Source organism: Rhamphochromis sp. 'chilingali' (genome assembly GCF_963969265.1).
Source record: "Rhamphochromis sp. 'chilingali' genome assembly, chromosome: 16".
Lineage (NCBI taxonomy): Eukaryota > Metazoa > Chordata > Actinopteri > Cichliformes > Cichlidae > Rhamphochromis > Rhamphochromis sp. 'chilingali'.
In genome coordinates this window covers 12,571,786-12,593,771 of record NC_137943.1, presented here as the reverse complement: position 1 = coordinate 12,593,771, position 21,986 = coordinate 12,571,786, and the positions used below count along the sequence as shown (strand labels likewise).

The 21,986-nt window shown below is 40.1% G+C and overlaps 1 protein-coding gene across 3 annotated transcripts in view; it reads left to right on the top strand.

Annotated features, from left to right (window-relative positions):
- kcnn1a (potassium intermediate/small conductance calcium-activated channel, subfamily N, member 1a) overlaps positions 1 to 21,986 on the top strand; it is a 66,154-nt gene that overhangs the window by 39,377 nt on the left and 4,791 nt on the right. For 2 of the 3 annotated variants that reach the window (XM_080907932.1, XM_080907933.1), the window contains exons 4-8: positions 613 to 1,031; positions 14,604 to 14,745; positions 15,086 to 15,196; positions 16,706 to 16,833; positions 19,667 to 19,736. In XM_080907932.1, the coding sequence (XP_080764058.1) occupies positions 613 to 1,031; positions 14,604 to 14,745; positions 15,086 to 15,196; positions 16,706 to 16,833; positions 19,667 to 19,736 (870 nt within the window). Of the gene's footprint in view, positions 1 to 612; positions 1,032 to 5,527; positions 5,911 to 14,603; positions 14,746 to 15,085; positions 15,197 to 16,705; positions 16,834 to 19,666; positions 19,737 to 21,986 lie in introns of those variants that run through there. The other variant, XM_080907934.1, reaches the window with a different exon arrangement.

The following is a 21,986-nucleotide window of genomic DNA, read 5'->3' as shown; positions in this document are numbered from 1 at the left end:
ATTTGCAAACAGTAGTCTTGATGAATCTATACAGTTGTTTTCTGTTTTATTGTATTTGAGTTTCTGTAAAGTTTTCCTGGGATAACTAGAACTACTGCCATACATCTCATGCTCCGTATATTTATTATGTATTTGCCCTTAGCTTATTTGAGTCTTAGAGGTGTGTTGTTTATAAATCAAAACATAAGACACCTATGCTACTCTTGTCTGCTAGCTTGATTTACAAAGATCAGCCAAATAAAAAAAAAGAAGAAAGAAAGAAGAATAACAATGATGATCTTCTGCTTGAGAAATGTTGGATTTCTCATAGACAAGCCCAGAGGAACTCACCATCACCATCTCCCACCATCCCAGTATACTGACATTTTTGATCTACACAAGTTTTGGCAGGTGTTTTTAATGCTATGGCTGATATTTGTAGATCAAGTATTGGCCATCATGAGCAGCATCCATGTCTTATGGATCATCTACAAACACACCAATACTATGAGGCCTCATTCAAAGGTCCATGTGGTTGAAAATGTATTAAAGATGTGTAGAAGGAAAAGAAGTTGAGTGTGGAAGGAAATTCTAACTTTATCCAAACTGACCTCAGTCTGTCTTTTCCTTCAGCTGTTTATGGTCGACAATGGTGCGGATGATTGGAGGATAGCCATGACGTATGAGCGAATCTTCTTCATCGTGCTGGAATTACTGGTGTGTGCCATTCACCCCATCCCGGGCCAGTATGTCTTCACATGGACAGCGCGGCTGGCTTTTACCTACACGCCGTCGGTGGCCGACGCGGATGTGGACATCATCCTCTCCATCCCCATGTTCCTGAGACTCTACCTGATTGGCAGAGTCATGTTACTCCACAGCAAGCTGTTCACGGACGCTTCGTCCCGCAGCATTGGCGCCCTCAACAAGATTAACTTCAACACACGCTTTGTCATGAAGACCCTCATGACCATCTGTCCAGGAACTGTTCTGCTGGTGTTCAGTATATCCTCCTGGATCATTGCTGCATGGACTGTGCGTGTCTGTGAGAGGTAAATACAGGGCTGTGAATAATGGATGTTGTTGCTGGGCACAAACCAAAATGGCTGATGCACAATTGCACTTTGTGGATTATTAGACGTCTTCTCTTCCTTCACTTATCGCTTTTGTTCCCACGCGTTTCCGTGCTCTCTGTCCTTTCCCTGAAATATGTGGAATCATCAGAATAGGTTACATATCGATGTCGTACACGTGTGCAGGAAGGGATACGCTAATACGCCCACATACTACACCACTGCCCGGCCGTTTAAAAACACCCTTGCACACGTTTCATTAGCTCAGCACTTGCTCCACGACTTCCCACTCCTTGTTTTTATTGCTATTTTAGATGGCTTGTCCATAATTCATGAGTGTTTAATTGTTTGTTTGCTGAATGGTTTGTTTTGATAATGCAGAGCAGCCCCCAGGATCCCCTAACCCGTTTTTCTCACCAAAACTGCGCAACGAGCTTCGTCTCAAGGGGGCACCAATGATTCTCGCTGAAAATGAAAGAGGCAGGGAGAAATGAGAGGCTCTCTTTTTCTTTCTCGTTTGTGCATTTGCATAGGGAAATGAGACATTAATGCCAGCTTTGATGTTTTTAAGTTCATTTTTGCATAGATGGTGTGGAAGGGGGACTCGAGTTGCATGGCTGGAGAGTGGGAAAATCTATAGCAGCAGTTCTTGTCAAACCCAATATTTTAGTCTACACGTGCTACACCACAAAAGCTAAACATCCCGTCAGAGGAAGGTCTTTCTTTTATTGCTGCAGCTCATCTTGCCTGCTTTTATTAAGTACCTCCCCTCCCCCTCCCGTACCCCTGCCCCCTAACTACCCACATGTTAACCTGTCACTAACCACCCCCCTTTACATGCCCTTACCTTGGGATCTTCATGGCTGGTGGATTTAAAACTCAAAAACTTTCACACCAGCTCCTCTGGAGCACAGAGGGAGGCCAGTGAGGTGTCACAGGCATGAGATAACCTCAACCCAATGATAAATAGACTGGTTCCTACATAGCGCTTTTCTACTCTACCTGAGCACTGAAAGCGCTTCATGCATTGGTTGAAAAAACACAACATTAAATTTGCACATGATGACGTCTCCATAAAGTTAAGTTGCACAAAGTCTCTCTATTATAATTGGCTATATGTCACATTTTTGCCATCATTCAGTCTTTAGCACCTCATAAAAGGAAGGAGTCATTTCATTCAAGTCAAATGCTAGTAGAGGAAAAAAACAAACTACATGGGTTTAGTTTGGATTTCTGAACTTAAATGAATAAGGAGCTGAGAGGCACAGAATCTCTAGAGTGTGGTTTGGTTTAAAAATGCACAAACACATGAGCAGGGCATGCTATTAATCATTTAGCCTCAGAATAATGTGTCCAGATGGGTAGATTTGTGTCTGTATGTCTACGTCTGTTACTATGGATGGGTGCACTTTAGCATGCACATGAAGGTTGTGTGTGTGTGTGTGCGTGTGCATGCGTGTGCGTGTGTTTGTATAATGTTTTGTTGTACTTTCTATTTCCCCACTATGCTGCTCCATAGGGATACCATGTGAGTCCTCGTTCTCTAGCCGTGGAAAACCCAACTTATCATTTTTTTCATCGAGCTGGCGCCACTGCTGCCCTGAGTGGGGTTGGAGGGTGGTGGGGAGCGGGGTGGTGGTAGCGGGGAGAAGGGGCAGCTCCTCTGAAACAAAATTGACCGATGATCCTTTCCAAACCCAGTAGGTCAAATGGAGAATTAGGAAGGGCCCTCTAGTTGGCATGAAAGTGGCACAATTCCTTTTAGTGGCTGTAGGAGGACAGCAGAGACCTACAGTGTGAGCAGCACTTTGAAGCAAGCGTCTCTTTGCTAACTGTTGTGCATTAGGCCGGTAGGAGCTGGAGGAGGAAGTTTGTATAAAAATGGAGCAACTCCTTCAAGTCACCTTCACCAGTCTGCCAGAGGGCAATTTGTCTTATCTCATTTTTTCTCTCTCTCTCTCCTTATGCAATTGTTATAGATCCATACTGCAAAAAGATGTCTTTTTAGCAGCAACTCCAAAGATTTTCGAAGACCAAAGGCCTTTCTGTTCTTTGTGTTCACACATTACCATCTCATTATGTGTCTCCCCTCACAAAACTAATTGAACAGTGTTATAGTTTTCCACAGACTTTTGTTGCTTCTACCCAAAAGATTGTTCTGCAGAGATGAAGACACTTTGTCCTCTGTTATCAAAATAAGGCCCGAGTGTGCAAGAAGAGAACGAATGTCAAGTCATTTCGTGTATTTAGCTGAGGGCACTTTTGTCTGGGCTGCGTGTTACTTTTAGCACAGCAAGATTCTGAGTGAGAGATACGTGAGTGGCATAACGCAGTTAGAGGGTAAATGAGAGCATTGCTTTCCATTGCTACATGTGTTAACGGAGACATCTTTTAAAAACAAGAGTTTGGTTTCTGCGGCGTCTCTAGTTTTTGTTTGCCCACGTGAGCCGAATGTCATTCCCCTTCCTCCTTTCTTTTAGTAAACATTGAAACAGCATGCGAGTTTTCATGTTTACTTATCAATCCCATCATTTCAAGTGAAACCAAAGTTGAAAAAAAGAAGAGGCGCTTGTTTCCCAAAGTGCTGTATGTGACTTGTATCTGTTAAATGCGCCGTAACACTGTCACATTGACCACGCTGCGAAGTAAATCAAAGGGCAGTACGGTGTGAGATTGGACGAACACGGAGTCTACCTGGAAAATGCCTAGATGGGGGGAATGAAAGACACACAACCAGAGGGACTGAGAGAGGGTGGAGATGGGAGAAATGCTAATGTTACAGTAGATGGATTTAACACTGGCCCCCTTTCCCATCTTTCTTGTTACAGCCCATCCTCAGAGCTAACCTACCTCAACTAAGCTCCTTAACTAAGCTCTTTTGGCTTCTCCCTCACTACCAAAGACACCTCCCTCCCTCTCTCTCTTACTGCTGACTGATCCTTTGCAGATCTCCTACTGTACCCATCTAACGTGGCATGCTTTGCAGTTTCTCCTCATCTCTCCCCACTACTGATTCCTTGTCCCTTTGCCTTTCCTTATCCATAACAAGCAGGCCTAATCCAGCCCGAACTCAGTTACACACTTGCATGCATGCCTTGCCTGTCTCCCTGGTTTCTCACTCCTTTTTCTCTTTAGCTGTTATCTAATTCTCTTCCACTCCTGTTCTAACTTTGTTATCTGAAACAAAACGCTCTATTTCGGGGCAATGCGAGGCTGCTATTTCTCACCTCGCATACTCCATTCAGGGCCTGTAGGCTACGTAAAAGGCAAGAAAGTTTAGCTGACTTTCCCTTACAGCACAGCACCAGATTATCAGGCTCAAGATACAAACAGCGCCAGCCAAGACAGGTTGTCCGAATGTTTAACTGGAGAAATACATACCAGAGCAACTTGAACTTTCTCACACCAACCACATGTTTACATGAAATATTCAAGCAGGCTTTGTAACTTTACAGTTTCCAGGCTGTGAGCTCAACCAAACTTATACAAAACCGAAATGTTGCCGTTCCTTTGAGTTTCTTACAGTAGGTTTACATTTATAGTCTGATGCTGCAATGTGGGCAATGTAAGGGAGCCTCTTTGATTCGACGTGGCATGTACTACTATATTCACCAGGGACAGTTAGATTCTTCATTGTTTCACTTGATGTGACAGCGTGCTCGCTCTGCAGGCCTAGTATTGATTGTAGCCTATCAGCGCATGTAAGCCCACAAGGTAAATTTGCATAATATGTGATAAGCACTGGGACAGGTAAAAGACTGACATGCAGTAACATAAAATTAAGTTAGTTCTCTGTTTTTCATCAGTTACTGTCTCTCTCTGCAGTCTTGATGCGATCATATGCATTCAGAAATGATTTTCCGAAAGACAAAGCAGCGGTGGATTTGCTTCTACCAGTTTACACATGGAGTTGTTATCCTGTCTAGGAGATCCTCCTGCTTGTTTCAGTCTACTCTTAGAAAGGGAAAAGTCTGATTTGGGGGAACGTCAGCTCCACTGACTCCTCCTATTAATGCCTCACTGGAAGAACAGACTCACTGCTGAGGCTTCTGCTCTGTGGTTCTCACGTGTGGTAAAACAAGTAGTTTAATAAGCAAAACTGAAAGGTTTCTTTACAGCTGCAAAAAAAGGGACAAAAATAAAATAATGACCTGATGATTAGGATTTGAAAACTTGAAAACTTCACAATCATTTGGTAGGTCTGTTTTTTTGTGTGCACCTAAAAGAGTTAAAAGTGTAATGTTAAAGACAGTCTCTGTGTTGTGTGCAGAAGTAAACCACACATTGTGGAAGGCTGAGTGTACTGAGAAGATTTGAAACATGAAAGAAAATGTTTAGATGTACTGAGTTGGCAGTGGAGGTGGAGTGGTAGTGTTTCGGTGTTTCTGCATGTCCCATGATGGTTTAATACCCAGAGTGTGCATCAGAGGATGAATGAGTTACTTCTTGGAAAAAAAATTTAACATTTACATGGAAATAGAGCTGGGCGATAGAACGATAACGATATGTATCGCGATATAACTTTTACTCGATAGAGAAATTAAGCTATCGCGATAGACCTCGCCGCTCTTGTCCTCTTAAAAAAAAAAAAAAAAAAAAAAAAGGTCAGCCAATCCAAACTAAGTAGCGCAGAGCCGAACCAATCACAGCCGCAGCGTCACGTCGCGTGACTTGTTACGTACAGCACAAGTGCCAAGCCGCACGTGTGTTTGTTTGGGAAGCAGCCAGCTGGTAATGGAGGAAATGAGTGTGCCGACTAGAAAAATCAACCGAGCGTGACCGAAGAGAAAACAGATGATGGTTCCAATGCCGGAGAGATTGTCGAACGGAAGAGCCATAGAAGTTCCGTAGTTTGAAGGTATTTCGGCTATTTCAAGTCTGACAAAAAACAGAGTGGCGTGCACTGTAAATTGTGCCGAAAGCAAGTCTGGAAATACAATAAACTGGTGCATGCGTCACACTGTGCGCCACGTTATTGTTTCGGTGAAATGAATTTCTACAATACTGTTACTGTTAATTCTACTCTCTGCAGTGTTTAAATGCTTACATATACACACAGTTACTGTCCCTCCACTAGAGCTGGGCGATAGAACGATAACGATATGTATCGCGATATAACTTTTACTCGATAGAGAAATTAAGCTATCGCGATAGACCTCGCCGCTCTTGTCCTCAAAAAAAAAAAAAAAAAAAAAAGGTCAGCCAATCCAAATTAAGTAGCGCAGAGCCGAACCAATCACAGCCGCAGCGTCACGTCGCGTGACTTGTTACCGTATAGCACAAGTGCCAAGCCGCACGTGTGTTTGTTTGGGAAGCAGCCAGCGGGTAATGGAGGAAATGAGTGTGCCGACTAGAAAAATCAACCGAGCGTGACCGAAGAGAAAACAGATGATGGTTCCAATGCCGGAGAGATTGTCGAACGGAAGAGCTAAAGAAGTTCCGTAGTGTGAAGGTATTTCGGCTATTTCAAGTCTGACAAAAAACAGAGTAGCGTGCACTGTAAATTGTGCCGAAAGTCTGGAAATACAATAAACTGGTGCATGCGTCACACTGTGCGCCACGTTATTGTTTCGGTGAAATGAATTTCTACAATACTGTTAATTCTACTCTCTGCAGTGTTTAAATGCTTACATATACACACAGTTACTGTCCCTCCACACACACGACTCGGTTCTGCTTCTATGCCCCAGCTTTGTTTACTTTTTCCCACCGAGGCTTCTAGACTTCTGATTGGCCAGCATTTCGGCACGGTTAGGAATCTAGCGCCACCTGCTGCTTTGGCATGTTCATAGCAGCGTTTTCCTTCATTTCTGCCTTTATGTGTGGAAGGGATTATTTTTTAAAACGAAAACGGAAAATCTCAGTTTTCAAAAATACCCGTGTACGTGTGGACGTAGCCTCAGTCTCTGACTGGAAGCGCTAATTCGTCATTCGGCTTTTGTCAGACTAAAGTAACTGTTACAACTGTTTGAAAAGCTCAGCTATACAACAAGGAGAGATTGAGAATTTCCTTTTAGTTCTCAGTTTATTTGATATTGACAAAAGTTAGTCAGTTTTGTCTGTTCTTCTGTAAAACAAACTAAGATTTATTTTTAGAATTAATATTTTGTTTCTAAGTGGAATTGACAATTTAGTAGTCTGTTTTGTTTGTTCTATTTTGAAACTTAAACGCTTTAGCGGCTGCCTTTTGTGTAGTTTGCAACATTTGCCTTTATTTATCTGAAAAAGTCTCATGTTCCTTAAGTACATCTACCCTGTTGGACTTATTATGGGGAATAAATATTTAAATAAAAACAAGCTGCTGATTATTTCACATTTTACTTGTGAGCAACGGCACATTTAAATCTTACAAATATAGTTATTTGGCTTATATCGTGATAGATATCGTTATCGCCTGAAATGAAAAAAAAAACATATCGTGATATGAAAAAATCTCATATCGCCCAGCTCTACCCTCCACACATACGACTCTGTTCTGCTTCTATGCCGCAGCTTTGTTTACTTTTTCCCACCGAGGCTTCTAGACTTCTGATTGGCCAACATTTCTGCACGGTTAGGAATCTAGCGCCACCTGCTGCTTTGGCATGTTCATAGCAGCGTTTTCCTTCATTTCTGCCTTTATGTGTGGACGGGATTATTTTTTAAAACGAAAACGGAAAATCTCCGTTTTCAAAAATACCCGTGTACGTGTGGACATAGCCTCAGTCTCTGACTGGAAGCGCTAATTCGTCATTCGGCTTTTGTCAGACTAAAGTAACTGTTAAAACTGTTAGAAAAGCTCAGCTATACAACAAGGAGAGATTGAGAATTTCCTTTTAGTTCTCAGTTTATTTGATATTGACAAAAGTTAGTCAGTTTTGTCTGTTCTTCTGTAAAACAAACTAAGATTTATTTTTAGAATTAATATTTTGTTTCTAAGTGGAATTGACAATTTAGTAGTCTGTTTCGTTTGTTCTATTTTGAAACTTAAACGCTTTAGCGGCTGCCTTTTGTGTAGTTTGCAATATTTGCCTTTATCTATCTGAAAAAGTCTCATGTTCCTTAAGTACATCTACCCTGTTGAACTTATTATGGGGAATAAATATTTAAATAAAAACAAGCTGCTGATTATTTCACATTTTACTTGTGAGCAACGGCACATTTAAATCTTACAAATATAGTTATTTGGCTTATATCGTGATAGATATCGTTATCGCCTGAAATGAAAAAAACATATCGTGATATGAAAAAATCTCATATCGCCCAGCTCTACATGGAAACTGTTTTGAAGTGCTTCTTAGCTTGAGCAAAACAACTATTGTTGGAGTTGAGAATGTAAAGTGTGTTACTGGGCTTGGAAGCTTACTGAGGAGCTTTTCTAGAGGTGTCTCTATCCTAATTCAGTGAAACATCTGTGATGGATTACTGTCAATCTGATAACCTTTGATGTAAGCACACACTCCAGCTCTGAAACATTAAGATTAAGGGTGTCACGAATGGAGTTTCTTGTCTGTAGATTAGGGAGGACAGTCCCAGCATAGCACAGAGAGACCTGACTTCATGAAAGGAAAGACTGACTGTAGTTCTCAGGTTAATTACGAAAGTTTGCAAGGGCGCACACACAACACTGTAAAGGGCTTAGGCCAGCTGACATTATTTACTTCATTATTCATAATTGAGTGACTTGCAGAAAATCTCTGCAGTTACAGCATACTGTTTGAAAGTTTTCTCACTGACCCTGTAAAAATAAATTTAAAAATGCAGATGTGCTAACACACTCTGAGCATTTCTGGAAGCAGAGGCCCAGAGAAAGCCTCGTTGAGGGGGGGATAAAACCTTGAGTCAGCAAATCCAAAGAGCTTTCAGTTAAAAATAAAACATTTTAGTTGGTTGACAGTAGTGCAGTAGATTTAGGTTAATTCTTCTTTAAAGTGTGTGCATTTTTGCACTGGCACTTTAAAATTCATTTTCTTCCCTGCAATATATATATATAGAGGAAATCTAACAGGTACTTAATTTAAAGCTAATATCCAGTTTCTGCAACATGGCGAACCTCCATGTGGTTTATATTTCGTGCTAATTGACCGAAGCACAATTACATCAGATCTTGTGAGACCGCCACTCCTCTGTGTTTGATTTCCTGATGACAGGTCACTGTGACATTGAGCCCCTTGACTGCTCAAGTGTGTTTAAGAATTCATTTGACAGAGTTGGATTTGGGCACAAAGCCAAGAGGTGAAGATTGCTGCAGATTCGTCTGCATAATTTCATTTCATGTTTGAATTGCATGACATATACTTTCATATAAAAGCTTTCTTCATTGTACACATTACACAGAAAGCAGTTAGAGAACTTGGAAATCTATTTTGTTCCTAAGCTGTTTAAACATGGATATTATAAAATACATGTACACAGCCACCCCAGTGTAAGAGGTGATATGCATGAAGGAGCCCTACAAGGGTACAACACTGTTGCCGTCCAGGTAATCACCTGCCTCTCCACAACATGGAAGCTCCTCTCAGATACTGCAGCAGGCAAAATGTATAGTCAATACATGAGCACACTTCATAGTAGCTTTGGAAATAACACCAATGGGTCAAAGCATCACCAGGACTCCAAGACCAGGCAGAGCAACCTGAGAACCACCTGGATGCCCCACATATGGACACAGATTCCAAGCACACCAGATGTCTCTGTTCAGAAGAGTACCGACCTAGTAACAGCTAAGATACTGCATAGGACCCTCAAACTCCCAGACCTGAGGACCCAAACTTGAGGACCGCAAACATCACCCACCAGGTGGTGAGAGGGAGATGTATATAATGTGTGTATATGACCACAGGCCATAAAAACAAGAAAACACAAATAAAGATTTAGAAACTTTCAAAAAATTGTTTCACATTGAAAAATATTATTATTCATTAGGCAAATAACAAACTTTAATGAATTAATATTTCTATAAATTTGAGCTGTTACACTGAAATTCTTTAAGAAGGAATTAATCAAATCAAATAAAAATTTCTGTTCAGGAATCCAAGTAGATCACTGTAATTTGGCATCTTAACAACTATTTTTTATTTTTATTTTTTTAACCAGTACATTTGAAAATCTAGGTTAACAACAATAACACCAACATTAAAATATTTCAGTTAAAGAGCTTGTGCATACTGGTGGATTAACCATTACTGAAACATAAAAACAATTTTGGTAATTACCAATACAGTTAATTTAGGGCATAAACTTTACAGTGGGTTGAGTCTAAACTGCATAATAATAAAACCTTCAGAATTTTTAAGTTTTACATATTTTTAACTAAAACGTGTTCCATGTTCATCACATTAGATTGATAGCATGCTAACATTTGTTAATTAACCATAATTAATTCTTTCACACATTTAATCCATAACTAAATTTTACCTAATCGTGCCATTAGAGAAAACTGAAAATCTGGTCTTGTAAAGTTTCAAAAATCACAAATCAATCTCACGTTGGTGCCACAGGAAGAATCTGGGATTTTAAAAACTCTGTACTGTATTGCTTTGAACTGTGAAAACTCGCACCATATTTAAAGTGGACTTATTATTCCGATATTATCATACCCAACTCCATATTTTAATTCTTGGACTCTGCTTGAGTAGCTTTGCATAAATCAGTTCAAAATAATCCATATATAGCTTACACTGGGACTCGGTTCAGCCCTCTGTCTGAAAGAAGCAGTTTTAGCTCCTCTCCTTCAGAAGAACATTATCCAAAGGCCATCCTCCCTTCTGGTTGAGTGTTTGAACACCAAGTGGGTGGGAATACTGTGCTCACAGCCAGAGCTGCTCAACTGAGATGACCATACACCTCCTTTCTCTCTCTCTGACTTGTACTTTTAGTTCATAAAGAACTAAGAGCAGAAGAGCTCTTGGTAAACTGAGCCTAAAGGTACAAGAAATCCCAACGATTCAAAAGCCTGAGCTTTTGTCTCGTACATGGCAATTTAAAAAAAAATTCAGCCATGTTAAATTTGTAATGTGATCCATTTTTCTAACACTATAAATATGATAAAGCATGTAAAAATACAATATGTCCCCTTTCAATTTCAGCAATTAGCAAATGTACAGATTTTTTTTAGTTTGCTGTGCTGCTTTGCTTGCTTACTTTTGTGTATTGCTGTGCTGTAAAAACACTGCTAGGTTTGCAGTTTTTCAAAGAAGCTGTCATTACTTTGAGTTTAATCTGCTCATGTTTATTGCAACTAAAACCCCTCCCCCCGCGGAGCATCCCGATGTATTTGTTTAAAAGTCATCACAGCAGTGTTCAGATTAAATTTTTGGCATTCTGACTTTTTTTTTTTTCCATTTATTTTGCCTCGATTGAACATCTGGACAAAAGTGGTGATGTGGTGTTACTATATGAAGGTGATGACTTCAGAATGTAAAGCACGAGCTTTTCAGTGTGAACAAAGTGCTTGGCTCTTTGCTTCGCTGTGCCGGCTGACTAAAGAAGGCAAGAAACAGAGGCAAGGTTGATGTTCTTCCTCTAGCATGTTTGAAATCTAAATATTGTTGTACTATCGGGTTTTGCAAGTGTTTTTTAATTCATTTGTGCATTTTAGGCGCACGAAGCACAGTAGTAACTTTTATGTGTGTGATACCTTAAAAAGCGCCCTTGTTCTGAAGGAAACATCTGTTAAAATATTTCGCGTATGTGAAGGAATCCAGTTCGAAAGGAAAACCTGAGTGTATGTGTGTGTGTGCATGTTGGCAAGGTTAAGTGCGCCTCATTCACATGTGATCCATTCTTGCTACTTTATTTATAGAGAGGCTGTGTTGTCAGCCTCTGTCAAACATCTACAGACAACAGCAGCTGAAAAATGAAGTGATTCCATTCATGCACATAAACAGAGACCATAGCCATGTTGGGAGGGAAAAGGCTGATTAGACTACACCGATGGTGATTTGAACAGGCCGATATAGTCATTCACAAGCAATTGTTTATCTCGTTGCTGGTCAGCTTAGTTAAAACACTGCGACTTGAGACGTTGCCTTATCGGTCTTGTGTTGTGGTCATCACACTGTCTCGCAGAACGAAGGCCTCGGTGCTCTTTTGGATGTAAATGGATGTTGTTGCATTTGATGCTGGATAAATAATGTAATCTGTAAAACGTTTGGGTAATTGATCCAAGAATAATGCATTTGCTGTTAGTGTCTGTCAGGGAGAATTTAACCAGGGGGGATTACAACTATCTGCTCTGGACATTATATATGTCCTGTCCTGGAATAAGTTGAAAGTGGTGCCAGCTCTTCTCCATGCTATTCCAAAACTTGACACAGTATATTGAGAGCCTTAAAACGCTATTGATTTGCTCCCATTTCAGCCTCTGTCTCTGCTCCAGTACTGCTGTCTTCTGCTCTTTTTCAGAGAGCTGAAATATGTGCAATGAAATGTCCACCAACAGAAAAACAGGCGATAAAAGAGAAAGCAACAATGCCTCTTTGCATTGTTGCCAAGCATATTTATAGGTCATATTTACAACAGAGGCGACCATATTGTACTGCAATAAACTGTTCACTGTGCTGAAAGGTGCAGCACATTCCTGCCTGCCTTGGAGACGTGACTCATTCTCTGCATGCCTTGATGACAAAATGAATGAAATTAACATACTAGTCACTAACATTGTAGTCACTTGCAATTACAATATTTAGCCAGCTGATCAAGTTTATCCCCATGGCAGTTATCAAAGGGCAGCTGGTGAAGTGTTGGGATGCAGGTAAAAGAGACAGGGGTGTCAAATTCAATGAGCTTCTTCCTTTGTTACTCAACCAGTCCTCACCCCACTGTTTACAAATGAACAGTACCAAGAAGACGTAACGGTCCCCTTTCACATGGTAATACTTCAGGATTTGTCATAGGTGGTGTTAATCTCTAAATGGACCCTAGGTTTTTCTGTTGCTCCCCTGCTCTCAATATACTGGCTTTGAAGCATGCAGATGCAGACATGTTTTTTATTCCTGCATGGTATTGTACAGACTGCTTCTCTGCATGTTATTGAAAAAGCTTGAATCCCATAGACCACACACTTTTTTGACATTCTGTGGGACAAAAATGCTCAGCTATTTTTCCCCCGGACTTTGAGCATGAATAGAAAAACTTGAGAGTGGGAGTTTTAAGAAATGTGGAAGGCATGATTAGTTCATTTATGGTGTTTGGTAACAATGAACTGTCTTGGAGGAGAAAGAGGAAACGGTTTTTCTATGAAACTGTGAATCTTTTTTTTTCCCTCCTGGTGTAGAGAAAAACTTCATAGACTGAACCCCAGCTGTTCTGATATGTACTTGTGCGCTAATTAGAGATGATTGTGCTGGTCATTCTGAGTTCATAGGCTTGGACGCTGCTGGATATTTCAAACTCATCGGAAATTCATGATTGGCCCAGTTAGAACTCCCTTTACAAAATCCTTAACCAAATCCCAAGAAATTAGACTCAGAGTCTAGATTGCCTTGTCATAAGGATGTTAGCGTGATGTTGTCTGAAAGTGCTTAATGAATATTTGATTTTGACTTCAAAATTAAATCTTATCTGATCTCCTCCTAGACAGCCCATTGGGAATAATCAGGCGAGTTGAATGAGGGTGGGTGAATGAGGCAGATTTGCCTCCGTGATTGACTTTTGCTTTGCTGTGGAAGGTATGGCAATGTCATCCTCAATCCAGCTTTGTGTGCGTTGTGTTTTTTGTTACACAAGTGTCTTTACGTATGCACTATGGGCCTTTTGGTCCGACATTTTCAAGCATGGCTGTCAGTTTGAACTGATGATTTGCATTACCAAAACTTCTGTCGGGGCAACTCTGAGAAGGAAGGAAGATTTTTATTAAACGTTGACCAATAATCCGACTATTAGTTTGATTTAAAGAAGAAGCGTATGCATTTTTGGATGCACTGATGTACCTTCTGGTGCAATACTGAAAATAACTTAAAGCCATGGCACTATATCCAGTCACGCTGAGCAACATGGCCTCTCTCTTTGTCATTTAAAACTTGCTTACTATACTTAGTATAATTTCTTTCCATTTTAAATCAAGATGATGTCATTTGGCCTCAGACTCTTTTTTTCTTTTTAAATTTCCCATCATTCATCTCATCAAGTGCCTCATTTTCAAACTGACAGATGGTGAACATCATGGTTTCAGTTTCAAATCAGTTATTTCTATTAGAAAGTGATTTTTTTCCCCTGCCTTCGCATTATTCTGAGCGTCCTTCCCATTAAAAATATGGCTCTGCATTAAAAACTGTCTTAAAGATGAAGGAAAACAGAAAGGAATTCTACTGTTTTTTGCACATGTACTGAGTAGACCTTTTCTTTGTTGTTTCTCACTAAAATCTGCTGCATTTTTTTTAGAACTGGCTTTATAAAACAGGTGTCTCACCTTCCAACATGATTTCTTCCTACTCCTCGATCCTCACCACCTCCACCACCTCCGCTCACAACCCGTTTGGTTCACACAGCACCATGTCATTCTTCAGCATGCTCACATTCACGAAACTGAGTTCCAGCTTTCCTGACTTCTGCATATCTCCATTGCCTTAGGTATCATGACAAACAGGAAGTGACCAGTAACTTCCTGGGAGCCATGTGGCTCATCTCGATTACCTTCCTCTCCATTGGCTACGGAGACATGGTACCACACACCTACTGTGGGAAAGGCGTGTGTCTGCTTACAGGGATCATGGTAGGTTCATCATGTCTTCAGTTACATAAATGTATAACAGAACACACAAGACAACTATGATCAGATAGAACGAAACCTCAAGCTCAAAGTATTATCATGCAACCTGATCGTCAGATTTCAACTTGATTCCTCAACATATATTTGTTTCTCGCTTCCTCTGTTTGTTTGTTTTTAACCTACCAGAACATGTATTTAATTCTTCTTCTGTAGAGCTCACACACTGGTCATTTATTTGAAAGAACCTGAAATGTACTATGTATATATGGAGATCTATGTAACACCAGCCAAACACAATGTAGTGTCCATATAAGAAAGAACAGTTGCTGTTTTTGTGCAACAGGGAGCTGGTTGCACTGCGTTGGTAGTTGCAGTGGTAGCCAGGAAGCTGGAGCTAACCAAGGCTGAGAAGCATGTCCACAACTTCATGATGGACACACAACTCTGCAAACGAGTGAGTCACAGTAAACTGTAATAGTAAACTCTTATAATATGCATTTTGTGTTTGTAACAGTGATGAGAATGTTTTGGTTTATAACTCTTTCGAGCATTCTCAGCTCAAAAAATGTGTGACAATTTGCTTCTTCCAGTCTGTTAATTTGACTGGGATTGTAGAATAAACAATACACTTACCAGCCACTTTATTGGGTACACCTCTTCAACTGCTTGTTAATGCAAACGTCTAACCAGCCAGTCACATGACAGGAAATCAGTGCATTTAAATATGCAGACATGGGCAAAACAACATGCTGAAGAAACCTATGTGTGTTTTCTGCCGACTATTGGTTTTAATCGTTTGTAACTATTAAACCCTGACTCTCTCTCCCTTCGTCCTCTTTCTGCTCTTTTCTCTTTCCCCTCACCCCCCACAAGTTGTGGCAGATGGCTGCCACTCCCTGAGCCTGATTCTGTCAGAGGTTTTTTCCTGTTAAAAGGGAGTTTTTCCTTCCAACTGTTGACAGGGGGTTGTTTGGGATAGCTTTCTAATATTTTAAGGTCTTTCCCTTACATTATAAGAAACTTTGAGGCAATTTTTGTCGGGAATTGGCTTTATATAAATAAAATTAAACTGAAATGTATGCAGAAGAGCTCCTCTGAATGCACAATATGCCATACCTTGAAGCGGATGGGCTATAGCAGCAGAGAATCCGGCCGGGTGCGACAATGGACTAACCAAAACTTGACAACAGAAGATTGGAAAAACATTGCCTGGTCTGATGAGTCTCAGTTTCTGCTGCAACATTCAGATGGTAGGGTCAGAATATGGCATAAACACCATGAACGCACGGATCCATTCAAGCAGACTGAACACTCTCACGTAGTTTGCAGTGATGCATTTTGGTTCTCTTGGACTTTACTCTGTGTAAACAAACCAAACCACGGGGAAAGCTACAAGCTTACAAATTCATAAACTGATTTGGACCAGAGTAAATGAACTATAGGTGCTTAAACGCACTTAGTACCAGCTGAACGCCCTTTAAACACCACCTGTCCAACCCTTAACACCACAGTGTACCCAGCTTCCAATGGCAGCTTCCAACAGGATAAAGCCCCATGTCGCAAAGCTCAGATCGTTTCTTGAAATGACAAGAAGTTTCAGTCCAACAGGGCAACTTTGTGATGTGGTTGAATGGGAGATTTATGTCATGGATGTGCAGCTGATAAATCTACAGTAACTGTGTGATGTCATGAGGAATTGGCTCTCACAAATCCAAAACCAGTATTAGCTAGGTGCAACTAATGAAATGGCTGGTGAGTGTGTGTATGGAGTCAAATACAATGAGTTTTTGGCACATGTAATTCTAACTTAACCTTTTTTATTGTTTTATTTTTCTGTGTGTAACCACTTTTTGAAATTATTGTTAATCATAATAATACACACAGATGGGTGCTTCAGTCTGTAATCTGTCAGAGCAGTTCAAACTACTCTATGTTATATAAGTTTCTCGCCCTTGTTTCATAGGTAAAGAACACAGCTGCCAATGTACTCAGGGAAACATGGCTCATTTACAAACACACAAAATTGGTCAAGAAGATAGATCACGCCAAGGTGCGGAAACACCAGCGCAAGTTTCTCCAAGCCATTCACCAGTAAGTTCACTGCACCTTGTGTGTTTTGCATAATCTAATCTAAATATGACAGAGACGTTCACCACAAACTACCAAGGAGACTTTCAGCATGGCCTAAAACCAGAACTAATGATGCTCAATCTTTAATGCTACTTGTGGTTAACATATTTAGGCTGTATTATCATTTGAACTGTTAATCTGAGATAATGTAATTCTTACTGATTAGCTGTAAAAGAAAATAGTCCCTTTGGGTTCATTCCTTAATGTTATTTGTTGTTAGGCAGCGTTATCAGCTATAATACCACATAGTTGTGTATATCTGATAGTATCAACAATGCTGTTTTCCCACAATGTCCTCTCCTTGAAGACCATTTCCTTTGATTGTCATACACATATGTAAGCTCTCACAGATGGACACATACAGAGCGTGCGCGCGCACACACGTACACTCACGCACACACACACATACGCACAAACACTCTGCAATCTAGTGTAATGGTCCTTCCTGTTCCCCTCCCTTGCCCCCCTCTCCCCGCGACCCTCTTTTTACCCTGTGCTTACAGTGAGAAGTGTAATGGTTTTCGCTCGTTTCGTGAATGTTGTGGGGTTAAAAATCTGTACTGTGTTCTGTCTTTGTTTTGCTCTATCACCGCAGAGCTCAGAAGTAAGTTGAGTCTTCTATGTATCCTCTTCCTACTGTTTCTTCAACATCCTGCTCCTCCTCTCTCCATGTCTGCGTTCGACATGCATGTAAAAAAAAAAAAAAAAAAGTTTACTTGTTGGCAAAAAAAAAAGAAGAAGAAGAAGAAAAAAAGGATGGATGCTGAATTGCTGTTTTCGGTTGTGTGTTTTTTTTTCTTTACTTCAGTGTTCCATTTACTTCCCTCTCCCTCCCATTTCCCCCCTGACTTGAATGAACGAAAAGCATCCACATTGTCGATAGTGGAGGGCTGTCTGGAGAGAACGTGTGAAAGAAAAAGCATCTTGCGCAGAATGAGCTTGGAGCTTTGTTGGCTTGGCCAGCAGTTCATAATCATTGATGATGTAGTGTATATTGTTGCCCATGATTAATATAGCTGCTCTGGGGCTATATTAACCTGCATCAACAGAACTCATCCTACACTCCTGAAGGTTTTGTGATGACATAAATAAGCACAGTGTTCTATCCTGTAGTTCTAATGTGGATCAAATGCTTGCTGTTGATTTAGTCTTGATTTATGCTGTTTTTTCCCTTTCTAATATGAGATCAAACAACAAGGCCTTGTACATGACATCAATAGGATGGCACAAAAGGCACAACGCAACATGTACATTGGGGTTTTGTAGAACAAAATTGTACTCAAAATGTGTTACGCTAATAAGTAGAGCTTTTACCTCAAATAGTCCCAATTCTTCGACAGCCATAAGGGATGACAAAGCCGGGCAAACAGACACATACGAGCTGGAGCAGTTTCCCACAGAGATAGAGCCGTAAGCGAGCAGTCTCACTCTGCTCTGATATACTGATTTGCACATGAATAAATGCCCTTGAATGTCATCCTGTCTCATAATTTGCCGAACAGGGAAATTCTTCCCCTCGCACATTCAGATGATGGCTGTGTGATGCCACTGCTAACAATGGCATATTATGCACATCAGCGTTAACAGTTCTTACAGAGCCATAATGTATTTGATTAGAGATAAGGAGGCGCTTTGTTGAAGGCATCACAAAACATGTCCAATGTATCATCGTGCAGCATTTCATTTAAAATGTTTGAAATGTCGATGTTGCCGTATGTTCAGCAGTGTCATTAGGCAGTTTATTTCTGGCAAGTTTCATCCTTTATCTGTGGCATCCACACATACACTCATCAGCTCATGCACATATGCACTCTCTCTCTCTCACACACACACACACACACACACACACACACACACACACACACACACACACACACACACACACACACTCACAATATCCAGCACTGAAAATACCCAACTCGTTTCATTGTGCACAAAGTCAGTCATAGTCACTGCACGCTTACTGAATGACCAGTGTGTATATCTGAAGTCCTACCACTGAGCTGTGTGTAGCACTGACAAAGGGCATGCCATCTTTTTCCTTTTTTCAATGTCTTAGTTTTGGAAAGAGATGGGAATGTTTTGATTTCAAACAGGTTTTGGGATTTTCTTGTATGGAAGCATATTGCATTCTTGCTCACAGGGGCATTTTTAACTCCTAATAATACGTTTCTTTCACGTATTGAGCTCCTTTTCCCACTTTTTCAAAAACTGATTCTTTTTTTGGCTTGTAACAAGATCATCTCTCACTATTAGCATCATTTCTCATTACAACAAAAATACTTGCTGCCACCTGCTGCTTAAAGGACTGTAACGTTGTGAAAAAAAGATCTTGTTATAACAAAAAAGAGCTAGCTTAAACATGACAAACAGTCTATTTTTTTTTTAAATGAGTGTAGTATGCTTCTGTAATTTTGCATGTTTTGGTTGGTATTGTATTGACCAAGACCAGGAATGCCTTTAATATATATTTATATGCATACACTTCCATATATGTGTATAAATATAAATACATAAAGAAAATATTTACAATGCATGTCTTACTTTCTTTTCAATGTCATCAGTGAAAGAAGTGTCCTGATAAAACATTTGTTGTTCCTCCTCCTCCTCCTTTCTTTTCTATTGGCCCTCTCTGCCCCTCAAAAACCTGTCTCTCTGTGCTCTACTCCTTCAAACTACCCTCCTTCCCCTTCTTCACTCTGCTCTCCTCTCTTCCTTGCTGTCATCTCTTTCCTTTTGTCCACATTCTCCTTCCCTGTTTTTCATGTTCACACCTCCTTGTGCGCCCACTCAGACTGCGCAGTGTTAAGATGGAGCAAAGGAAACTCAATGATCAGGCTAACACCTTGGTGGACCTGGCAAAGGTAAGTTTTCCAAGTTAAAAATCTAACTTAATCTTTTGAAGGTTTTGATATAATTTGTGCTGTGATGATTTTAACTTGCCGTTGCTATTCTGTCTTTATTTAAACTGACTGAATGTATATTCTTCTATTATATGGAGATATTCTTCTCAGGAAGGGCCTAAGCAGGCTCTTTCCAAGGACATAAACTACAGGGAACCCCAAGGTTTTGTCCTAGGATATTTTCAGTGTTCTCCCCGTGCACTTAAAAATTGTAGCGTCTTTAGCTTACCGCATAAAGCTGATAGGTGAGCCAATCCTGGGACTGCATCAAGTTGTACATTCTTTTTTTTCTTTTTTTTGAATAGTCAGCAAAAAAACCCTAGGAAAATAGGGTTGTGCCATATCATATCATCCGCAAATACATAATAAAAAAGTACCATATCATTATTACTATATCCAAGGCCTGTGTTTACATTCCCCAGCACACAGAATAACGAGACAAGCCTGGCATGTCTGAGAGCAAGAGCGTGTATCATCCTCTGATGATGATTTGGTAACAAAAAGGAAGCTACTTCAACAACTAGCAGCAAAGCTCACTACTTTGCAAAATATGCAAGAAAACCTTTCAGACTAAAGGTGGAAACAACTAACTTTTTATATTACTTCAGGCAAAAACACATTGAGTACAACCAGGCTTCAGAGGAGGAGATAATAGCAACTTTTTATATGAGACCCAAATGTAAACAAATAACTTGAGCAAACATTGCTGGACTACTTGCTAATTCTACTGCATATGAAAGGAAGAGCAAATGGTGGATAGAAATTACTGATGTGATTATGTGGTTGAAAAGCAGGGTTTTAGGCAACTGGTTAAAATGCTTGGCCCAAGATGCAACATCCCAGGTAGACAATATGTGCAGCTCTTGAAGCGTTAGAAGGTTAAGATTGCTTTAGTTGTTCAGGCTTCAACATTTGAGAGGAGTGCTCTTTTTAATCTAATACTTAATAGTTTTTGAGGGCTAATACAAATGTCAAACATTACGTCATTCAGTACAGGTCATCAGTTTCATTCTTAAATATAACTTTTAAAACTTTTACTGTTATGTTATCTATAGTTTGCGGGAGAAGATGAAAATACAATCAGTCAGAATCAATTCTAACTTTATTTCATGGACTATTTTCTCTGTTTTTTGGCAAATTAAGCTCCTATAGAAATCATTAAAGTGGTAAAGTTATTGTACACAATAAATAATATAATTGATATTTATTTCTTTTATTTATTAGGTCTCCATTGTTAACTCCTTTTCAAATTTCATGTTTGACATTATCATACCATTTTAAATTCTACATCTACGCATCACATCAAATCAAACGGCACCTGCACTGCCTTAAAAAGTGATCTTGGCCAAGCTAACTCTTTGGAGAATGAACCCTAATGCGAGACTACTCAGTTTGAAGAACCTGAACCTGATGACACACTGTAAACAGCATCTGTCCATAAGAGGCTGAATACAGAAATGCTTTAGTAGCTTCTGTCTGGCTGTACAGATGTCAGCTGAGGCACCAGAGCTGAGAGGGGGTTCAAAGGGAGGTGCATGGCTGCATTGACTTCATTTGATGTGGATGGCATTTGCACTCCAGTGTGTATTTTAAAAGGTTCCAAGGCCAATCGCTTTAATGTGTGTTTACTTGCGCCTTACTGTGCTCAATGGTCAGATCAATCTGCATACACCCTACAGTGGCTCAGCTTTATTTTCAAACCCCATAGAGATATAAACCTTTCACATCTGGATTTTAGATTTGATTTCTGAGGGGCACACATGCCTGGAGACCCTACATGAGTATTTTGTAATCTCTGCAGATGACTGTTAAATTGCAAATCTTATAAAATGCTCTGTGATGTTGAAGAATGCAATATGTTGTATATAATGTGTGATTAATTTTGCAATATCGAAAACTGCTTAGTTGAGATGCAATAATTACTTGCAGATGCCTCATGCTGAGCTGGCCAGAACTGCATGAACTGTTAAGCAATAAGTACCTAAATACTAGAGATGCTTTTCATTATATAAATGAGTTGTGTCAAGCAAACACATAAAGGATTAAAGACCTTCAGGAGCTATAAATGGATTGGAGAAGTTGGTTGTAAAATCTATGGGAAGATAAAATCTATGCTGACTTGCTGAAACTTTACAGCTCCCCTTCCTACTGCTTCCTTTAAATTATTTCCTCCTCTGCTGTAATATATTTACTGTAGTTGTCTACTCATGG